We start from the raw sequence: 22,090 nt of genomic DNA on the forward strand, positions 1-22,090 counted from the left end.
GAGGGTCCTGACTGTTAGAAGGAAAACTAACAAACAGAAAGGGCATCCACACCAAAACCCTATCTGTACGTCACCATCACCAAAGACCAAAGGTAGATAAAACCACAAAGATGGGGAGAAAGCAGAGCAGAAAAGCTGAAAATTCTAAAAATCAGAGCACCTTTCCCCCTCCAAAGGAACACAGTTCCTTGCCAGCAACAGAATAAAGCTGGACGGAGAATGATTTTGATGAGTTGAGAGAAGGCTTCAGACAATCAAACTTCTCCAAGCTAAAGGAGGAAGTTCGAACCCATCGCAAATAAGTCAAAAACCTTGCAAAAAGAATTGATGAATGACTGACTAGAATAACCAGTGTAGAGAAGTCCTTAAATGACCTGATAGAGCTGAAAACCATGGCATGAGAACTATGTGACAAATGCACAAGCTTCAGTAACTGATTCGATCAACTGGAAGGAAGGGTATCAGTGATTGAAAATCAAATGAATGAAATGAAACGAGAAGTTTAGAGAAAAAAGAGTAAAAAGAAACGAAAAAAGGCTTCAAGAAATATGGGACTATGTGAAAAGACCAAATCTACGTCTGATTGGTGTACCCGAAAGTGACAGGGAAAATGGAACAACGTTGGAAAACACTCTGCAGGATATTATCCAGGAGAACTTCCCCAACCTAGCAAAGGAGGCCAACATTCAAAATCAGGAAATACACAGAACTCCACAAGATACTCCTCAAGAAGAGCAACTCCAAGATGTATAATTGTCAGACTCACCACAGTTGAAATGAAGGAAAAAATGCTAAGGGCAGCCAGAGAGAAAGGTCAGGTTTTGGGTTACCCACAAGGGAAGCCCATCAGACTAACAGCAGATCTCTCAGCAGAAACTCTACAAGCCAGAAGACAGTGGGGGCCAATATTCAACATTCTTAAAGAAAAGAATTTTCAACCCAGAATTTCATATCCAGCCAAACTAACTTTCATAAGTGAAGGAGAAATAAAATCCTTTACAGACAAGCAAATGCTTAGAGATTTTGTCACCACCAGGCCTGCCCTATAGGAGCTCCTGAAGGAAGCACTAAACATGGAAAGGAACAACCGGTAACACCAACTGCAAAAACATGCCAAAATGTAAAGACCATCAATGCTAGGAAGAAACTACATCAACTAACGAGCAAAATAACCAGTTAGTATCATAATGGCAGGATCAAGTTCACACATAACAATACTAACCTTAAATGTAAATGGGCTAAATGCTCCAATTAAAAGACACCAACTGGCAAATTGGATAAAGAGTCAGGACCCATCAGTTTGCTGTATTCAGGAGACCCATCTCACATGCAGAGACACACATAGGCTCAAAATAAAGGGATGGAGGAAGATCTACCAAGCAAATGGAGAACAAAATAAAAGCAGGGGTTGCAATACTAGTCTCTGATAAAACAGACTTTAAACCATCAAAGATCAAAAGAGACAAAGAAGGCCATTACATAATGGGAAAGGGATCAATTCAACAAGAAGAGCTAACTATACTAAATATATATGTACTCAATACAGGAGCACCCAGATTCATAAAGCAAGTCCTGAGAGACTTACAAACAGACTCAGACTCCCACACAATAACAATGGGAATATTTACCACCCCACTGTCAACATTAGACAGATCAACAAGATAGAAACTTAACAAGGATATCCAGGAATTGAACTCAGCTCTGCACCAAGCAGACCTAATAGACATCTACAGAACTCTCCACCTCAAATCAAATGAATATACGTTGTTCTTGGCACCACATCACACTTATTCTAAAATTGACCAAGCTTCTAGGGGACATTTTTTAGGGAAACAGCTTTGTGTGCTATGATATTGACCTCAATATTTTCCCCAAAAGAATGTATATTTAAAAAGAAAATTATTGAAGGGACACATTTATAGTAAATTAAAATAAAAGATTTATAACTTTGGAATGGAAGAAGATGAATATGACAAATATTTATATATCTTATGAATTGCCTGTGAACTGCAGCTCCTCTGTATGAGACTACTACTGGTAAGAAATAAATTACAGAGGAAAAAACCCTTAAATTATACCAAGTAGAGTTGTTTGCTTTGGAAGTAAAGCACTCCTCAGCAAATGTAGAAGAACAGAAATTATAACAAATTGTCTCTCAGACCACAGCACAATCAAATTAGAACTCAGGATTAAGAAACTCACTAAAAACTGCTCAACTACATGGAAGCAGAATAACCTGCTCCTGAATGACTACTGGGCACATAATGAAATGAAGGCAGAAATAAAGATGTTCTTTGAAACCAATGAGAACAAAGACACAATGTACCAGAATCTCTGGGACACATTTAAAGCAGTGTGTAGAGGGAAATTTACAGCACTAAATGCCCACAAGAGAAAGCAGGAAAGATCTAAAATTGACATCCTAACATCACAATTAAAAGAACTAGACAAGCAAGAGCAAACACATTCAAAAGCTAGCAGAAGGCAAGAAATAACTAAGATCAGAGGAGAACTGAAGGAGATAGAGACACAAAAGCCCTTCAGAAAATAAATGAATCCAGGAGCTGGTTTTTTGAAAAGATCAACAAAACTGATAGACTGCTACCAAGACTAATAGAGAAGAAAAGAGAGAAGAATCAAATAGACACAATAAAAATTTATAAAGGAGATATCACCACCGGCCCCACAGAAATACAAACTACCATCGGAGAATACTATAAACACCTCTACGCAAATAAACTAGAAAACCTAGAAGAAATGGATAAATTCCTGGACACACACACTCTCCCAAGGCTAAACCAGGAAGAAGTTGAATCCCTGAACAGGCCAATTGCAGGCTCTGAAATTGAGGCAATAATTAATAGCCTACCAACCAAAAAAAGTCCAGGACCAGTCGGATTCACAGCCAAATTCTACCAGAGGTACAAGGAGGAGCTGGTACTATTCCTTCTGAAACTATTCCAATCAATAGAAAAAGAGGGAATCCCCCCTAACTCATTTTATGAGGCCAACATCATCCCAAAACCAAAGCCTGGCAGAGACACAACAAAAACAGAGAATTTTAGACCAATATCCCTGATGAACATCGATGCAAAAATCCTCAATAAAATACTGACAAACCAAATCCAACAGCACATCAAAAAGCTTATCCACCATGATCAAGTGGGCTTCATCCCTGGGATATAAGGCTGGTTCAATATACACAAATCAATAAACATAATCCAGCATATAAACAGAACCAAAGACAAAACCCACACGATTATCTCAATAGATGCAGAAAAGGTCTTTGACAAAATTCAACAGCCCTTCATGCTAAAAACTCTCAATAAGTTCGGAATTCATGGAATGTATCTCAAAATAATAAGAGCCATTTATGACAAACCCACAGCCAATATCATACTGAATGGGCAAAAACTGGAAGCATTCCCTTTGAAAACTGCCACAAGACAGGGATGCCCTCTCTCACATTCCTATTCAACATAGTGTTGGAAGTTCTGGCTAGGGCAATCAGGCAAGAGAAAGAAATAAAAGGTATTAAATTAGGAAAAGAGGAAGTCAAACTGTCCTTGTTTGCAGATGACATGATTATATATTTAGAAAACACCATCGTCTCAGCCAAGAATCTCCTTAAGCTGATAAGCAACTTCAGCAAAGTCTCAGGATACAAAATTAATGTGCAAAAATCACAAGCATTCCTATACACTAATAAGAGACACACAGAGAGCCAAATCATGAGTGAATTCCCATTCACAATTGCTTCAAATAGAATGAAATACCTAGGAATCCAACTTACAAGGGATGTGAAGGACCTCTTCAAGGAGAACTACAAACCACTGCTCAGTGAAATAAAACAGGAAACAAACAAATGGAAAAACATTCCATGCTCATGGACAGGAAGAATCAATATCATGAAAATGGCCATACTGCCCAAGGTAATTTACACATTCAATGCCATCCCCATTAAGCTACCAATGACTTTCTTCACAGAAATGGAAAAAACTACTTTAAAGTTCATATGGAACCAAAAAAGAGCCCACATTGCCAAAACAGCCTGATACTGGTACCAAAACAGAGATATAGACCAATGGAACAGAACAGAGCCCTCAGAAATAATACCACACACCTACAATTATTTGATCTTTGACAACCTGACAAAAACAAGCAATGGGGAAACGATTCCCTATTTAATAAATGGTGTTGGGAAAACTGGCTAGCCATATGCAGAAAACTGAAACTGGACCCCTTCCTTATACCTTATACAAAAATTAACTCAAGATGGATGAAAGACTTAAACATAAAACTGAAAACCATAACAACCCTGGAAGAAAACCCTAGGCAATACCATTCAGGATATAGGCATGGGCAACGACTTCACGTCTAAAACACCAAAAGCAATGGCAACAAAAGCCAAAATTGACAAATGGGATTTAATTAAACTAAAGAGCTTCTGCACAGCAAAAGAAACTACCATCAGAGTGAACAGGCAACCTACAGAATGGGAGAAAAGTTTTGCAATCTACTCATCTGACGAAAGGGCTAATATCCAGAACCTACAAAGAACTCAAACAAACTCACAAGAAAAAAACAAACAACCCTATCGAAAAGTAGGCAAAGGATATGAACTGACACTTCTCAAAAGAAGACATTTATGCAGTCAACAGACACATGAAAGAATGCTCATCATCACTGGCCATCAGAAAAATGCAAATCAAAACCACAATGAGATACCATCTCACACCAGTTAGAATGGTGATCATTAAAAAGTCAGGAAACAACAGGTGCTGGAGAGGATGTGGAGAAATAGGAACAGTTTTACACTGTTGGTGGGACTGTATACTAGTTCAACCATTGTGGAAGACAGTATGGCGATTCCTCAAGGATCTAGAACTAGAAATACCATTTGACCCAGCCGTCCCATTACTGGGTATATACCCAAAGGATTATAAATCATGCTACTATAAAGACATATGCACACATATGTTTATTGCGGCACTATTCACAATAGCAAAGACTTGGAACCAACCCAAATGTCCATCAATGACAGACTGGATTAAGAAAATGTGGCACATATACACCATGGAATACTATGCAGCCATAAAAAAGGATGAGGTCATGTCCTTTGCAGGGACACGGATGCAGCTGGAAACCATCATTCTCAGCAAACTATTGCAAGAACAGAAAATCAAACACCACATGTTCTCACTCATAGGTGGGAATTGAACAATGAGAACACTTGGACACAGGGTCCGGAACATCACACACTGGGGGCCTGTAGTGGGGTGGGGGGAGTGGGGAGGGATAGCATTAGGAGATGTACCTAATGTAAATGACGAGTTAATGAGTGCAGCACACCAACATGGCACATGTATACATATGTAACAAACCTGCACGTTGTGCACGTGTACCCTAGAACTTAAAGTATAATAAAAATATATATATACATATAAAAAAATAACTCAAAAAAATATTTAGTGGATAGAATTAGCTGACCTATTTAAGATATTAATTACATATTAATATTAACTAATACACAAGTCACACATGTTTGTTTCTTATCTCAAACTCTTCTAGTTGGGACAAAAATGAAGTATTACATTATCGAAAATAAAGGTAACATACTAACCTCTTCCAGTACTTTCACGGAGTTAAATTCAACATGTGGGTGTGAATGCTGCAAAGTGTGATGCTGTCTGTATTTTAGATCTGCTCTCAGCTGCTGAATAGGATTTATCACATTTTTAAGATATGCGCACCATTGTTCTGATAGCTCTTGCTCTATGGTGAAACAAAATGGAATCAAAGGAACACATTATTATCTTAAGTGTCTCCAAGAACAGATCATTAGAGTACAGATTTATCTGGGGATTCCTTTAGAAAAAAACTAATGGCAGTTAATATTAAAAGAACATGAAGTGAGTGGCCCATTCTCATTCTTCAAAATAAAACTCCCCTTTAAATATAGGATTAAACAAATCTTACCAAAATTTGTAAGGTCACAAAGACATTCGTTTCCAATGTTCTCTTCATTGAGAAGGGATTTTATTTCAGATTCCATTTTACATCTGAAATAGATGTGATCTCAATAAATGTTACAATCATAAACATACATCTAGGTTTTTAAAAAATAACCAAAGAGATATTTAATCTAATATGGCTTTGTAATCCATTCATTTATTTAAACCATGCACTAAATTCCTAACATGGCTGGAGTCCTTGCTAGACACTGAGATAGATGCATAGGCTCAGACAGAAGAAACAGCGTGAGCAAAGGCCATCCCACAGCAGGTCCTAGCACTGCGTGTGGAGAGGGCCAGGGGCATTGGGAAGCACTGAAGGTCGGTAGGCTGACCTCACTTCCTCAGATCCATGTTTCAGAAAGATTCCCAAGACAGCAAGATAAAGCAGAAGGAGATGTGAACAATAGAGATGGAATATGAAGAGGAGGGTGTCAGACAAACCTAGACCAACAAGGAGGTAATTTTTAAAGTTCAGAAAGAATGAGACCCTGAATTGCAGAGGTGGAAGTATACTTTATTTTTAATATACTAATAAGAACAACAAATCTTCATGAGCTTATATATGTATACATATATATGTGTACACAAGTATGTACATATATATATAAATACTTTTTTTTTTGACCGAGTCTCCCTTGGTCACTCCAGCTGGAGTGCAGTGGCACAATCTCGGTTCACTGCAACCTCTGTCTCCTGAGTTCTAGTGATTCTCATGCCTAAGCCTCCCAAGTAGCTGGGACTACAGGTACACGCCACCATGCCTGGCTAATTTTTGTATTTTTAGCAGAGACAGGATTTCACCATGTTGGCTAGGCTAGTCTCAAACTCCTGACCTCAGGTGATCCACCTGCCTCGGCCTCCCAAAGTGCTGTGTCATAATTTTCTAAGCCAATTTACATGGGACAAGGATTTGATTTTTGTTTAAATATATAAAGGAGGGGTGATACTGTAAATGATACCTCACTGTCTGTTTTTCCAGCAGGTAGTTTCTGCCAGAAATATTTTTAAGATCACATTTGCAACTGTTACATAGAGGATGAGTGCATAATGGTTGAGTCAAACCAGAAGTTATTCCAGAACAGATTTGTTTAACCAAAAACATAGCACTTAAAAACCATCTAGCTCGGCACCCAGAAAGTCATAACAGAGCATATAAACTGCCAAAAAAATGAAGATATGGGTAATTTTTGATGTTCTGAGGAGACTGATTCTCCACCTAGAACTTTGGCACCTTTCCGGAAGGATAAGAACCTGTACCAAAGTAGACACCTGAAGGCTCAAAAATGCCCTTCACCAGGGTGTCTTATTTGCAGGTGGTTGCACTGAGTAGATTATTACGTCATCTGGGCAAACGAGCACACAAAAACTTAAGGGATTCTTTGTGGTACCAGAATGAAACAATGGAGAAAGTACCTCTGGGAAAGTATATCAAAAACCTCAAGGGGTACAGTTTCATTAAGCATAACACAATTTAAATAAAATGGTATAAATGTAAATATTAAACATAATTTTACATTTGAAAATTTTGTCTAGTTTTCTTAGTACAGATTACAAAGAATTAAAGTTTGGCAACTTGTTTTCATTTTGTTTTGTTGTTTTTAGACATGGGTTCTCACGATGTTGCCCAGGCTAGACTGCAGTAGCTGTTCACAGGTGCAAGCATAACGCACTGCAGACTTGAACACCTAGGCTCAAGTGATCCTCCTGCCTCAGCCTCCCAAGTAGCTGGGACTACTGGTATGCACCATCACACCCTGGCAAAACTTCTTTTGTTTTTGCCAGCAAGGCTAGACCAGTTGGATCTCAGCTGACGTAAACAGAACCCTGTAGAAAAAGGAAAAAGCTACTCAACTCCAAGGTCATAGAGCACAGAAGTTAGGGGCAAACGTTCCAATCCCAGCTCCACACAGACTAGGTTATTTATGATCTACAAATAACTTTCATTATCTGAGACACAAGATTCTCATTTGTAAAACTGAGACAGCAATAACTACTACTTTGTAGGGTCATTGTAAATATTAAAGGAGATAAAACATGTAAAAGACTTACAATATTCAGTTGGTGCAAAAATAATTGTGGCTTTTGCCCAATCTAGTATTACCTGGCACATATTAAATTACCTAACAAATGTTAGGTGTCATTGTAGGCCCTTATCCTCTGCCTGCCTGAGATTCTTAAACGTTGTCTTTTATGGTAAGGCATAGAATCTTACTTATTAAAAGGGGATGTCGATTTCTAAAGGTTGACACTGTTAGGACTTTAACTACTTCTAATTTGTTGGTGGCCCTAAATTCTCCACAAGGTAGTCATTTCTCTAACTTATCTCCTATTGCTGTTAGTTTTCAGTAGCACTGAACACAAATTGAAATTAGCCTGCATTCTAGAATAACACAGAAACTTATCCTGGAATTCTTCATTTTGTCCAATTTTCAGCCCTTAGAAGTTCTGAGACATTAAGGTTATCATTACCTAAGTGTTCCCCACCTCCATTTTCTTTCTGTCATTCCAGGTCAGCCAAAAGAATTATTTTCCATCATGATATATATACATCTCTTCTACCTACCTTAAGAACAACTTAATATACACAGTAAGAAAGATGTGGAATAGCCAAGAGTAAAAAAAAAAAAAAAAAAAAAAAAGTTTACCTAGTGTCTTCCTTTACATTTGAACTGGAATCAGCAAACACCATAATTAAAGCTTCCTAATGGCTTTCCTTTTTGTCATGTTTCAAGTTATGCACATTTTCAAAAAAAAAAAAATTCCAATGGGCTGAAACATTCTCTCCACAAAAGGTGACTTTTGAGGGATAGGATGGGTCTAATTTCATTGTTTTTATAGTAGATGTATGGTGATGAAGTCCATATAAGTTTGTTTTTCTATGTTTTAAGTTACACAATAATGTAAACCCACTTTCAATTATAAGCCTTCTATTTCACAGAGGAGTCACCTGCCAGAATAAGAAACTAATCAACATGAAAAATACCTAAGTCAAAAGTAAAGTTAATGGTATTTAGAAACTTTACTTGGAATAAGACCACAGAAATTACCTCTTTTGATATAAATGTTTTAAAATGCACATTTTAAAAGCACACTTTATAAACATCATCACTAAAACAAGTATATATGCTATAAACGAAGGAGAAACACATCTGCCTTCTTTTTTTGCCTTGACTTTTGAAAAAAAACTAATTTTTCAAAGATTACAATGAAGATCAACTATAGAATCAATATTTCATTTTAATTTATCTTTACGTGACTGCTGGAAATAATAACAAAAGTCAAAAAGCAAACTTGAGTAAGTTAGTAATGATGCAGTTACACCCAGAAACCATTTGCAACTTGAACTCCTTGTTCATTAGGTCATCCATGTATTAAAAGCATTTACATCTCTCCTATGTATTCTACTATATAAAAATGAATATGATAAGATGTTTGCCTGTGATAGGATCTCTACCACTTTATAGGGAAGAAAAAACATGTAACCAAAACATTATAATCTAATATGCTAAGTATGATACAAGTAAATACAAGTATGAGAGTGGGAGTGTGGAAGTGATTGGCACATACAGATTATCTTCTTTCGAAAGGAGGCAAAAGCCATATTAATATATTCACTGGATTTCAGATTAAGCTGAGGAAATGAAAAGATTTTAATTTAACTCACATTCAAACTGTAACTTTAAATTTTTTATTGCAATGGTTAATTAACATGGAACATTATAGAACATCTGACGAGATAAGTGTGATTCCTAGTAATTCCTACGTGTTCTTAACTATTTCCTCCAGTTCTTACCTGACTTCAGTCAGTCTCTGGTATTCCTGCCACCACACTTGCTTGTGTTGTTTTATTAGTGTTTGTTCTTTGGATATCTTTGAAGTCAACATTGCTTTTCTGATCTAGATTTAGAGGAACAAAAGAGGAGCAACTTCAAAGATTTCAGAATGAGTTTTTCACAAAGAAATGTATAATCTGAATTTTCTAAGTTAAATAGTTGCTCTTTTTAAATTCTTATTAGTCCATCTTCTAACACAAAATCTACCTAAAATAAGTTTGATTTCTTAAAGCAGGGAGGAGAAAGAAAAATAGTTAGGAATACTGACAACCTTAAGAACTGTTTTTAAAGTACTTATTAAAGGTGAAGTCATTCTATTTTCCATACATGAAATAAAAAATACCTTAATTCATATCACCCCAGAAAATTTTTCAAGAGGTCTCATTTCTACCCTTTTGGGTTTATCTTCCCTGTCAGGTATAATAGGCATCTCTATTCACATTTTTGGAGGACAATATTTATTGAATGTATGAGAAGTTAAAAGATGTCATCAAGATCATAAAGCTCATAAACATCAGAGTAACAAACAACCATGATGTTTAGATTGGTTTCTATCTGATCCCTCAGCATAAGATGGGAAAGATTCATTAGATAAGTTTTTAGAAGGCCTGGCTTCAACATTTACTAGAAATATGACCTTGAACACACAATTTCAATCTTTCAATTCTATGTACATCTTTGTAAACAAAATTTTTTAATTTAACCAAATATTTATTTGATGATACTTAAATATGAAAAATCATGTAGCATTGAAATCTAAATTTTCAACTGAACTTAATTTTTCCTCAATTTTATGACTTTTTAAAAATGTAGCACATAATGAATGCTTTTGGGTTTCAGCTGAAAGGTTGTATCAGTCCTGGATCTGTTTGCCTTAGATCCATTTCTGGCTGTTTGCCTGATCTGCTCCATCTCACAGAGCAGCCTGTGTTTCTCAGGCACCCCTATCAGTTGGCTTCAGCCAAAGCAAGACCCTGGCATGGGAGACTGAAGGCAGGGAAGAAAGGAGAAGCCTAAGGATTACATCATCTTGCCTTCTCTACTCTCACAGGGTCTCCAGGAGCATTTGCTCATGTCCATTACCCCAACTTTTCTCTGAACAGTTCTGCTACGTTCCAACTATCTCTGGGTAACCTCACCCCAGGAATGTGGCATGGCCTTGCTTCTTCTGTATGCCCCTCTGACCTACGGATGGCAGTGACTTCCTGTACTTGTCAACTTCTGTATTACCTCCCAGTCCTCTGCCTTCTCAGTGCTATCACCTGCATAACCATCTTCCTACATTAAAAATCCCTCTACTCTGAATCCTCAAGTGATGTCTGTTCCCTGGTTAGACTCTAACTTATACTCATGCGTACTCCAAACTCAAGTATTCCATTTTAACAATTTTAAACTACAAAATTGTAAATCAGAAACTTGATGAAATACACATATTTCATAATTTCTCTGCTGTTAAAGCACTTAGTACTCGACAAGCTTTAAAAGATCAATACTGGAGATGTAAAGACTTCAGAAGACAAGTTCTAAAAAGGAATCTTTATAATGCATGCTATTTCCAGCCGTCATTCACTGATTGCTTTAACCTTGAGTTTATCTTTCTGCTGTTCTGGTTACTGATTCAAAATTAGGGATATAAGAAAACAACCCAAAGATCACTTTTAAAAACTACAAAGTCAAAGTCAAATATTTTCCTAAGAATGTCTTAAGAGTGTTACAATTATAAAATTTAGGAGGGAAGTACATTTTTAAAAGCACAGGACACTGCAGAAAAACGTTCAGCAGTCTCTATTTTACCTACCAAAAAATACAAGTACACAGTATTTCTAAAATCTGACATTTTAATGTTCGCTTTAAGAATGCTTAAAGCTCATCCTAGCCATTTACCATACACAGTATCTAAAGTTTGTTGCAACAGATACAATTAATTTTAAAATCTAATTTTAAAATTAGATTTCTTTGGCATATTTGGTACACATTGTACAAAAAAATTAAAATACATTGGTGAAAGACAGGGACACATTTTTATAGTTTGTAAAAAAAATCAATGCTCTCGCCTTTGGGCGCAGGGGAAGTCCAATTACGTAGACAATAAAAGTCAAAATAAAGCTAATATTTTTCACTAGACAATTCCAATATTTTGCACAACACACTGATTTTTTTATAAATTCACTCATTGATTCCACTTCTATCCTCGGGCCAAAAATGAAAAAAAAAAATAAAATAAAGTCTTAAAAAGAGCAAAAAGATTTAAAGTTCTATCTTTACCAACAGAGAGATGTCTAGGTGATTCCAATTCATTTTACTGGGCAATATGCCATATAAAGTCAATACTTAGGGTGGATGATAATTTTTGCAGAATGCTGACAATTCAAAAATACTCTGGAAAAATGACAAAACAATGAATTCACAAAAGACTCAGAAACCAGGGGTTTCCTGTATATGACTTATTGTGATGGTCCAAGATAATAAAACCTAAATAGGCATCTTGAAATATTACAAAAGTCCTTTGAACCAGAAGATACATCTTTTGAGACAGATGTCAATAACTAGTAGACAACTGGTTACATGTATGTATATGTTTGTCAAATGTCACTGGGATGTATGTTTGAGATATATACATTTTACTACATGTGAGTTATAACTCAATAAAGAACTGTTAACACAAATAAAAAGAAAAAAACAACTACAGTAAGATGCAGTTTCTCATTTATCGGGTTGGCAAAAACTCAGTTGTTTAACAAAACACTCTGTGAAACTAAAGAAAGCATGTTCCCTCTAATATTGCTAGTGGGAATACAAAGTGATACAACCCCCATAGAAGGGAATTTGGAGATGTATCACAAGATTTCACATGGATGTATCTGGTGACCTAGCAGCTTCATTTGTAGAAATTCATCTGAAAACTATACTGGTGAAAGTATAAAAGATATATGCACAAAGCTATTCACTGCAGTACCATTTGTAATAGAAAAAGATTAGAGCACAAAACTTCCATCAATAAGTGTTCTTGCCAAAATTAATTGAACTTGAATCTGATCAAGTCCCTAAATATAACTATCAATTTACTGGAAACACAAGAAACAGAAAAACATGTTGAATGGCACCACCAGGATGTAATCTGCCTAATTCAGACTATAAGACAAACAATACAATTTCTTCAAAAAATAAATTACAAAATACAAGAGGATAGAGGAGCAAATCTAAAAAAAAAGTTATAATGTACAGATCATATCTAAAAGCTGATTTAAATAAACTTTAAGACAAAATTTTTGAGATAATCAGGAAAATTTAACACTACATATTTAAAATTATTAAGACAATAACATTTTTAGACATGGTAATGGTATTACAGGCTTTTTAAAAATCTTTATTATTTCAGCAATACATGTTGAAATATTTATGAGTGAAATATTATGATGTCTGTGATTTGCTTCAAAACAATCTGGCACAGGGGGTGGTTTGTGGGTAGGAGTATAGAGGAAACAATGGTCAAAAGTTGATCATTGTTGAAGCTGAATGATGTGACATGGAGATTCACTATACCATTCAATCCAATTGTTCATATGTTTATAATTTTCTATAACATTTTTTAAAAGAATTAATGAAGCCTTGAGCTGTACAAGAAGTATCTAAGCAAAGAAATTCAAATTTAAAAATAATTGCAAAGATCTTTTTAACAATTAATACAATGGGAATGAACAGTTACACACAATGTACCAAAATTGGTCTCAGTTTTTAGCCCAACTCTATTATTTGTTTTCAGGTTCAATCTCAGCCTTTGAAAGACTAGATCACTGACTGTCCACTTCAGTCTTATATGGTTAGCATCCAAGAAATTGTGCATGATCAATGACACAATGATTATATAGATGACCATCACATCTAGCTTGTTAATAATATCAGTAGTACAAATCAGATAGGTAACTATGCATTCTAGATGTAACTTGAAGCAATAATCTTTTTGTGCTTTAAATGTTAATATTTTATCATTTTATTTAAATATGTTTATATTTAATATTGCCAGAGAAAAGTGCTGTAATAATTAACAATGATTATTAAAACTGTAAATTACATGTCTAAAAAAAGAGTGCATTTAAATGGTAAAATAAACAGGGAAGTAGGCCAATAACTAATACAAAAGAGAGAATGTGTTAGCTATGAAACATTAAGAATAATAATATGTTTTTTTGAGCCTATATATTTTTAATTCAAGTAATATATGAAAGAATAACAGAGATACTATTATAATCATAATTCTAGTTAGTGTGGATTGTTTTTTATCTTAGCATTCAGGACATTAAAAAAAACCTTTGAGTTGTATTTAATTTCCATTTATTTAATTCCACTTAAGCCATGAGTCTTTTAAGAAAAAGTCCTATTTGGCAATTGTTCACAACTTACAAGAATAAATTAAAAGCAAAATGTCAACTTGCCACCTTTAAATTAAATTAGAAGGGAAGACTCCAAAAAATAATGTACAACAATATTCCCAATGCATTTTCCTTAATCCAGATATAATAAAAAATGAAAACTGCATGAAGAAAAAAAAGCAAGTGTTAGAAAATGATGAAGTACCTAGGACACATTTTGTTCTCACTAACTGAAATTCAAAACAACAGACATTCCAAAATGCTTTAAAAGGACAATTCCTTATCATCATGAATCTACAGAGACTGAAAATGGAAGCAAAAGCTTGTCAAAATGATTGCTACAGACTGTGAACCGTTTTCATTAGTTAAAGACAAGGGATTTTTTTGAGATTTGCCAAGCTATGAATCCCAGGTACACAGTTATTTCTAGAAAAGCTTCTTCCTGAATTACATTCCGCTATGAACAAAAAGGTTACTGATGTTATTTAAAATGCCAGTTGAAAGTGAGCATCTGTTTAACCGCACAAATATGTAAATACAGTGACCAGAGTGGCAATCTAGCGACTGACAGTGCTGAGAAATTATTGTTCCTGCACTTGATATCAAACTATAAAGACCACAATAATAATTAATCTGAAATATATTGATTCTTTCATAATGAGTCTATCACCAAAGAGAAATTCACTTTGACAAAATACTCATTTTAACACTCAACCATTCTACATTCAGTCAAAATATCTTTTTTGGTACATCTCGAATGGATGGATGGATGGATAGTATTAGAAATATGTGTGTATATATACATACATGAATATTTATCTATTCCAATACTGACAAGGGTATAGAGAATACATTTGTTTGGTATCTTCATTAAAACAATACCTTGGGAAAGAAATTTGGTAACAGGTCTCAAAAACACTAAAAAACACTCACTTTTTTTTTTTTTTTTTAAATTATACTTTAAGTTCTAGGGTACATGTGGATAACGTGCAGGTTTGTTACATATGTATACCTGTGTCATGTTAGCGTGCTGCACCCATCAACTCATCAGCACCCATCAACTCGTCATTTACATCAGGTATAACTCCCAACGCAATCCCTCCCCCCTCCCCACTCCCCGTGATAGGCCCCGGTGTGTGATGTTCCCTTCCCGAGTCCAAGTGATCTCATTGTTCAGTTCCCACCTATGAGTGAGAACATGTGGTGTTTGGTTTTCTGATCTTGTGATAGTTTGCTGAGAATGATGGTTTCCAGCTGCATCCATGTCCCTACAAAGGACACAAACTCATCCTTTTTTATGGCTGCATAGTATTCCGTGGTGTATATGTGCCACGTTTTCTTAATCCAGTCTGTCACTGATGGACATTTGGGTTGATTCCAAGTCTTCGCTATTGTGAATAGTGCTGCAATAAACATACGTGTGCATGTGTCTTTATAGCAGCATGATTTATAATCCTTTGGGTATATACCCAGTAATGGGATGGCTGGGTCATATGGTACTTCTAGTTCTAGATCCTTGAGGAATCGCCATACTGTTTTCCATAATGGTTGAACTAGTTTACAATCCCACCGACAGTGTAAAAGTGTTCCTATTTCTCCACATCCTCTCCAACACCTGTTGTTTCCTGACTTTTTAATGATTGCCATTCTAACTGGTGTGAGATGGTACCTCATTGTGGTTTCGATTTGCATTTCTCTGATGGCCAGTGATGATGAGCATTTTTTCATGTGTCTGTTGGCTGTATGAATGTTTTCTTTTGAGAACTGTCTGTTCATATCCTTTGCCCACTTTTCAATGGGGTTGTTTGTTTTTTTCTTGTAAATTTGTTTGAGTTCTTTGTAGGTTCTGGATATTAGCCCTTTGTCTGATGAGTAGATTGCAAAAATTTTCTCCCATTCTGTAGGTTGCCTGTTCACTCTGATGGTAGTTTCTTTTGCTGTGCAGAAGCTCTTTAGTTTAATTAGATCCCATTTGTCAATTTTGGCTTTTGTTGTCATTGCTTTTGGTGTTTTAGACATGAAGTCCTTGCCTATGCCTATGTCCTGAATGGTATTGCCTAGGTTTTCTTCTAGGGTTTTTATGGTATTAGGTCTAACATTTAAGTCTCTAATCCATCTTGAATTAATTTTCATATAAGGAGTAAGGAAAGGATCCAGTTTCAGCTTTCTACTTATGGCTAGCCAATTTTCCCAGCACCATTTATTAAATAGGGAATCCTTTCCCCATTTCTTGTTTTTCTCAGGTTTGTCAAACATCAGATGGCTGTAGATGTGTGGTATTATTTCTGAGGACTCTATTCTGTTCCATTGGTCTGTATCTCTGTTTTGGTACCAGTACCATGCTGTTTTGGTTACTGTAGCCTTGTAGTATAATTTGAAGTTAGGTAGCGTGATGCCTCCAGCTTTGTTCTTTTGACTTCGGATTGTCTTGGAGATGCGGGCTCTTTTTTGGTTCCATATGCACTTTAAAGCAGTTTTTTCCAATTCTGTGAAGAAACTCATTGGTAGCTTGATGGGGATGGTATTGAATCTATAAATTACCTTGGGCAGTATGGCCATTTTCACGATATTGATTCTTCCTATCCATGAGCATGGTATGTTCTTCCATTTGTTTGTGTCCTCTTTCATTTCACTGAGCAGTGGTTTGTAGTTCTCCTTGAAGAGGTCCTTTACATCCCTAGTAAGTTGGATTCCTAGGTATTTCATTCTCTTTGAAGCAATTGTGAATGGAAGTTCATTCATGATTTGGCTCTCTGTTTGTCTGTTACTGGTGTATAAGAATGCTTGTGATTTTTGCACATTAATTTTGTATCCTGAGACTTTGCTGAAGTTGCTTATCAGCTTAAGGAGATTTTGGGCTGAGACAATGGGGTTTTCTAAATATACAATCATGTCATCTGCAAACAGGGACAATTTGACTTCTTCTTTTCCTAACTGAATACCCTTGATTTCTTTCTCTTGCCTGATTGCCCTAGCCAGAACTTCCAACACTATGTTGAACAGGAGTGGTGAGAGAGGGCATCCCTGTCTTGTGCCACTTTTCAAAGGGAATTTTTCCATTTTTTGCCCATTCAGTATGATATTGGCTGTGGGTTTGTCATAAATAGCTCTTATGATTTTGAGATATGTTCCATCAATACTGAATTTATTGAGCGTTTTTAGCATGAAGGGCTATTGAATTTTGTCAAACGCCTTTTCTGCGTCTATTGAGATAATCATGAAAAAACACTCACATTTTTGATCCAGATGTCCCAATCATGGGAATTTTTCCTATGAGAGTAGAGGATTCTAAAACATGAAAAGTCTCTATGCTTGAAGTAGCATAATTTCTATTATCACAAAATTGGGTACATCTCAAATATCTAAAAATTGGGGTGGGATAATGCGTGCATCATTTTCTCTTCGGAGTACTTGTCACTCCTGTTTTTACCTAGTTAATTCTTTTGTATTATATTTTTAATTGACATATTGTAATTGTGCATATTTATGGGCACAATTTGATGTTTTGATACATATATATGTTATATAAAAATACACGTTAAATCAGGGTATTTAGCACGGCCATCGTTGCATGCATTTATCATTTCTTTGTGGGGAGTATATTCAACAGCCTCTCTTCTGTTTTGTAATATACAATACCTTACTGTTATTCATCCTCACCCTACTGTGCAATAGAACACCAGAACTGATTCTTCCTATCTCATTGTAACTTTGTACTTTATTGGCCTTGAGATCCCAATTCCAATATCCCTTCCTCAGAAAAGCCTTCTCTAACCACTCAGTGAAGATCAAATCCTATTATACACCAGACGGCATGGTTTTTATTGCAGTTTATACTTTGGATAATTTTACTTCCAGGCTTATTTGATAAACACTGACTCCTCTCCCTCCCCCAGCAAACAGTAAACTTCATAAAGGCAAGGGCTGTATTTTGCTTACAATTGTATCTTCAAGGCAAATAGTAGACACATAATAAATATGTACTGGCTTGAACAATTAAATATTTAAAAGATTATGTGACAGACTGTTAGGGAGAAAAGTGTACATGATTTCATGTCTATGCTTATCATGGGAAAAATAAAATGCGCAATATGTTTATGTTTATATATACGTGTACAATAAACAGAAGTCAGGAATATGAAAAGTTTTGTTAGTATAATAGTAATATAAGTGACTTTACCACAAAATTTCTTTGAATGTTCCCATGACATTAACTTATTTTAAAGTTATATAAACCATAAATAATGCCCTGGCTTTTAAGTAGTTGCCTTAGTTTGAGGAGATATAGCCCATGAATATATGGTAATCTCTCCAGAATAGAGTATCAAATGTGCTTTGAAATCATAACAATTGCCTTCTATAAAAAAAGATATTAACAATAAAAGGCAAAATGAACAAACCATGAAAATTATGAATGCAAACAACATGCAAATTATGTAACAAGTTGCTTCACCTAACCTGTTTTTACTGCAGCCAAGTAATGAAAATACTGTTTTCAATGAACTCTATTATTTCCACAAGAAAGAATCATACTGTGTGAGTAATCCTAAACTATACATGGTCCTAAAATATTGTGCAAAATCACTTGCACATAATCTCGTTTCAAATCTAGCCTAGGTTCACCCTGGCTTGGAACATATCTTTAAGTCAAAAACGGAATTCTAGAAAATAGAGCACCTGAGGACATATTTGTATAGTGTTGGAGAAGGGGTCTTAATCAGATAATAGTCAGCATCCGGTAATTACTAAAAATTTTTATTCTTCAGATTAAGTTGGAAGTTGTTGAAAGCTAATAAAATAATGGTCTTTCAAAAAATAAAGTTGAATTCAGACCTCAAAGAGTTGTTCTGAACATTAAATGGGTAATGCATGAATGCATGTAAACTATATAATGGTGTCTGAGAGCATTCGATAAATGTTAGCTGCTATTCACTATTATTACTATTTGGGAGTTTCTAACAACTATTTGGAATGTCATTTATTTTCACATTTACATTGTAAATACTTTCTAGCAATTCAATTTTCTAAAACTAGAAAAATACATACACACATAACTTCTAACCTTTAGCTCTGCAGAGGCAGAAGCTAATTTCTTTGCTTCAGTTAATACACGCAATTGTTGATAGTCTACTGGTTTGTACTTGGTGTTTCTCATCTCATTTTTCATATGCAATACCAGATGATCTATTAGGTATAAAAATAGAAAAATGACAAAGAAAGAATATCATGTTATTTGAAGTCAAAATATAATTAGGGCAACATGTCGACTTCAGATCTTATTTTTAAATATTTTTAAGCAAACACAAGAAATAATATATTACAATATTGATAATATATTTGAGGCCTCTATTTCTAGAAATTATTATAATATAGCCCCTTTATTTCTTGCACATTACTTCTGAAAGGGTACAGAGGGAATGCTTTCAGCTAAATTAGTACCATATATTGAAGATTTTAGAAAATTATAATGCCAAGCTACAACGTATGATGACTGTTAACCCATTCTTTTTATTTAAAATGTGATAGACATCAACTGTGAATATTAAGTATCACATCATTATAAATCAAATTATATAAATAGATTTTTCAATCATAGATGCATTTTTAACTTAGAAAAATCAAAATAATTTTAATTAAATTTGAAAAAGGTTGAAACTGAAAGCTAAAAGTTTAATACATTGAAAAATATTAAAATCATGTAAAATGTTTGAGTAATCTACATCCAAATAAATACAATGTCCTAGTCTGGTATGATATGAGCCATTTGGATAAAGCAAAACACAAGCAAGGGTTACTCTAAGTTCAAGTAGCATAAAATACACAATAACTTGAGTAACTCAAACAAAACATGTACTTCCACCTCAATTATACGAATAATTCATCTGTGTCATATAAAGTAATTAGGATTTATTAAGTAAATCATGGATCACATGACTATAGAAAGCTCTCAAATGATTTCAGGCCAATCACAGTGAAAGAAAGCAAGGGTAGGGAGACCTGGCAAGATGGCCAAATAGGAACAGCTCTAGTCTGCAGTGCCCAGCTAGATCGATGCAGAAGGTGGGTGATTTCTGCATTTCCAACTGAGGTACCTGGCTCATCTCACTGGGACTGGTTAGACAGTGGGTGCAGCCTACGGACAGCAAGCCGAAGCACAGTGGGGTGTCACCTCACCCAGGAAGCACAAGGAGTTGGGGAACTCCCTCCCCTAGCCAAGGGAAGTCATGAGGGACTGTGACATGAGGAATGGTGCACCCCAGCCCAAATACTATGCTTTTCCCATGGTCTTTGCAACCCACAGACCAGGAGATTCCTTTGAATGCCTATGCCACCAGGGCTCTGGGTTTCAAGCACAAAATTGGGCAGCCATTTCAGCAGACACCAAGCTAGCTGCAGGAGTTTTTTCATACCCTAGCGGTGCCTGGAATGCCAGTGAGACAGAACCATTCACTCCCCCGGAAAGGGGGCTGAAGCCAGGGAGCTAAGTGGTCTAGCTCTGCGGATCCCACCCACATGGAGCCCAGCAAGCTGAGAACCACTGGCTTGAAATTCCCGCTGCCAGCATAGCAGTCTGAAGTTGACCAGGAATGATTGAGCTTAGTGGGGGTAGGGGTGTCTACCATTACTGAGGCTTGAGTAGGTGATTTCCCTCTCACAGTGTAAACAAAGCCACAGGGAAGTTCCAACTGGGCAGAGCCCTCTGCAGCTCACCAAAGCTGCTGTAGACAGACTACCTCTCTAGATTCCTCCTCTCTGGGCAGGGCATCTCTGAAAAATAGGCAGCAGCCTCAGTCAGGGGCTTATAGATAAAACTCCCATCACCCTGGGACAGAGCAACTGGAGGAAGGGGCGGGCGGCTGTGAGTGCAGCTTCACCAAACTTAGGCTTCCCTGCCTGTCAGCTCCTTGCAGCGGATCTCCAAGCACAGTGTTCGAGCTCTGCTAGGGGTCAGACTGCCTCCTCAACTGGGTCCCTGACCCCCATGTCTTCTGACTGGGACACACCTCCCAGAAGGGGCAGACAGACACCTCATACAGGAGAGCTCCAGCTGGCATCTGGCGGGTGCCCCTCTGGGACAAAGCTTCCAGAGGAAAGAACAGGCAGCAACCTTTGCTGTTCTGCAGCCTCCACTGGTGATACCCAGGTAAACAGGGTCTGGAGTGGACCTCCAGCAAACTCCAGCAGACCTGCAGCAGAGGGGCCTGACTGTTAGAAGGAAAACTAATGAACAGAAAGGAATAGCATCAACATTAACAAAAAAGAAACCCCATCCAAAGGTCACCAACATCAAAGACCAAAAATAGATAAATCCATGAAGGTGGGGACAAGCCAGTGCCAAAAGGCTGAAAATTCCAAAAACCAGAATGCCTCTTCCCCTCCAAAGGATCACAACACCTCACCAGCAATGGAACAAAACTGGATGGAAAATGAATTTGATGAATTGACAGAAGTAGGTTTCAGAAGATAGAAGTTTGTAATAACAAACTCCCCCAAGCTAAAGGAGCATGTTCTAACCTAATTCAACGAAGCTAAGAACCTTGAAAAAAATTAGTCGAACTGCTAACTAGAATAACCAGTTTAGAGAAGAACATAAATGATCTGATGGAGCTGAAAAACACAGCACAAGAACTTCATGAAGCATACACAAGTATCAATAGCTAAATGGATCAAGCAGAAGGAAGGATATCAGAGGTTGAATATCAACTTAATGAAATAAAATGTGAAGATAAGATTAGAGAAAAGAGAATGAAAAGGAACAAACAAAGCCGCCAAGAAATATGGTACTATGTGAAAAGACCAAACCTATGTTTGATTGGTGTACCTGAAAGTGACAGGGAGAATGGAACCAAGTTGGAAAACACTCTTCAGG

General features: G+C 36.3%; 1 protein-coding gene across 10 annotated transcripts in view; it reads right to left on the reverse strand.

Moving 5' to 3' along the window:
• Window positions 1-22,090, reverse strand: part of CCDC148 (coiled-coil domain containing 148) — a 290,253-nt gene that overhangs the window by 168,598 nt on the left and 99,565 nt on the right. For 5 of the 10 annotated variants that reach the window (XM_073019708.1, XM_073019711.1, XM_073019706.1 and 2 more), the window contains 4 exons: window positions 19,283-19,404; window positions 9,811-9,914; window positions 5,980-6,062; window positions 5,624-5,775 (listed from right to left, as the gene is read on the reverse strand). In XM_073019708.1, the coding sequence (XP_072875809.1) occupies window positions 5,624-5,775; window positions 5,980-6,062; window positions 9,811-9,914; window positions 19,283-19,404 (461 nt within the window). Of the gene's footprint in view, window positions 1-5,623; window positions 5,776-5,979; window positions 6,063-9,810; window positions 9,915-19,282; window positions 19,405-22,090 lie in introns of those variants that run through there. The other 5 variants (XM_073019709.1, XM_073019710.1, XM_073019714.1 and 2 more) reach the window with 3 other exon arrangements.

This window comes from Chlorocebus sabaeus, chromosome 10 (assembly GCF_047675955.1).
Source record: "Chlorocebus sabaeus isolate Y175 chromosome 10, mChlSab1.0.hap1, whole genome shotgun sequence".
In the NCBI taxonomy this organism is placed as follows: domain Eukaryota; kingdom Metazoa; phylum Chordata; class Mammalia; order Primates; family Cercopithecidae; genus Chlorocebus; species Chlorocebus sabaeus.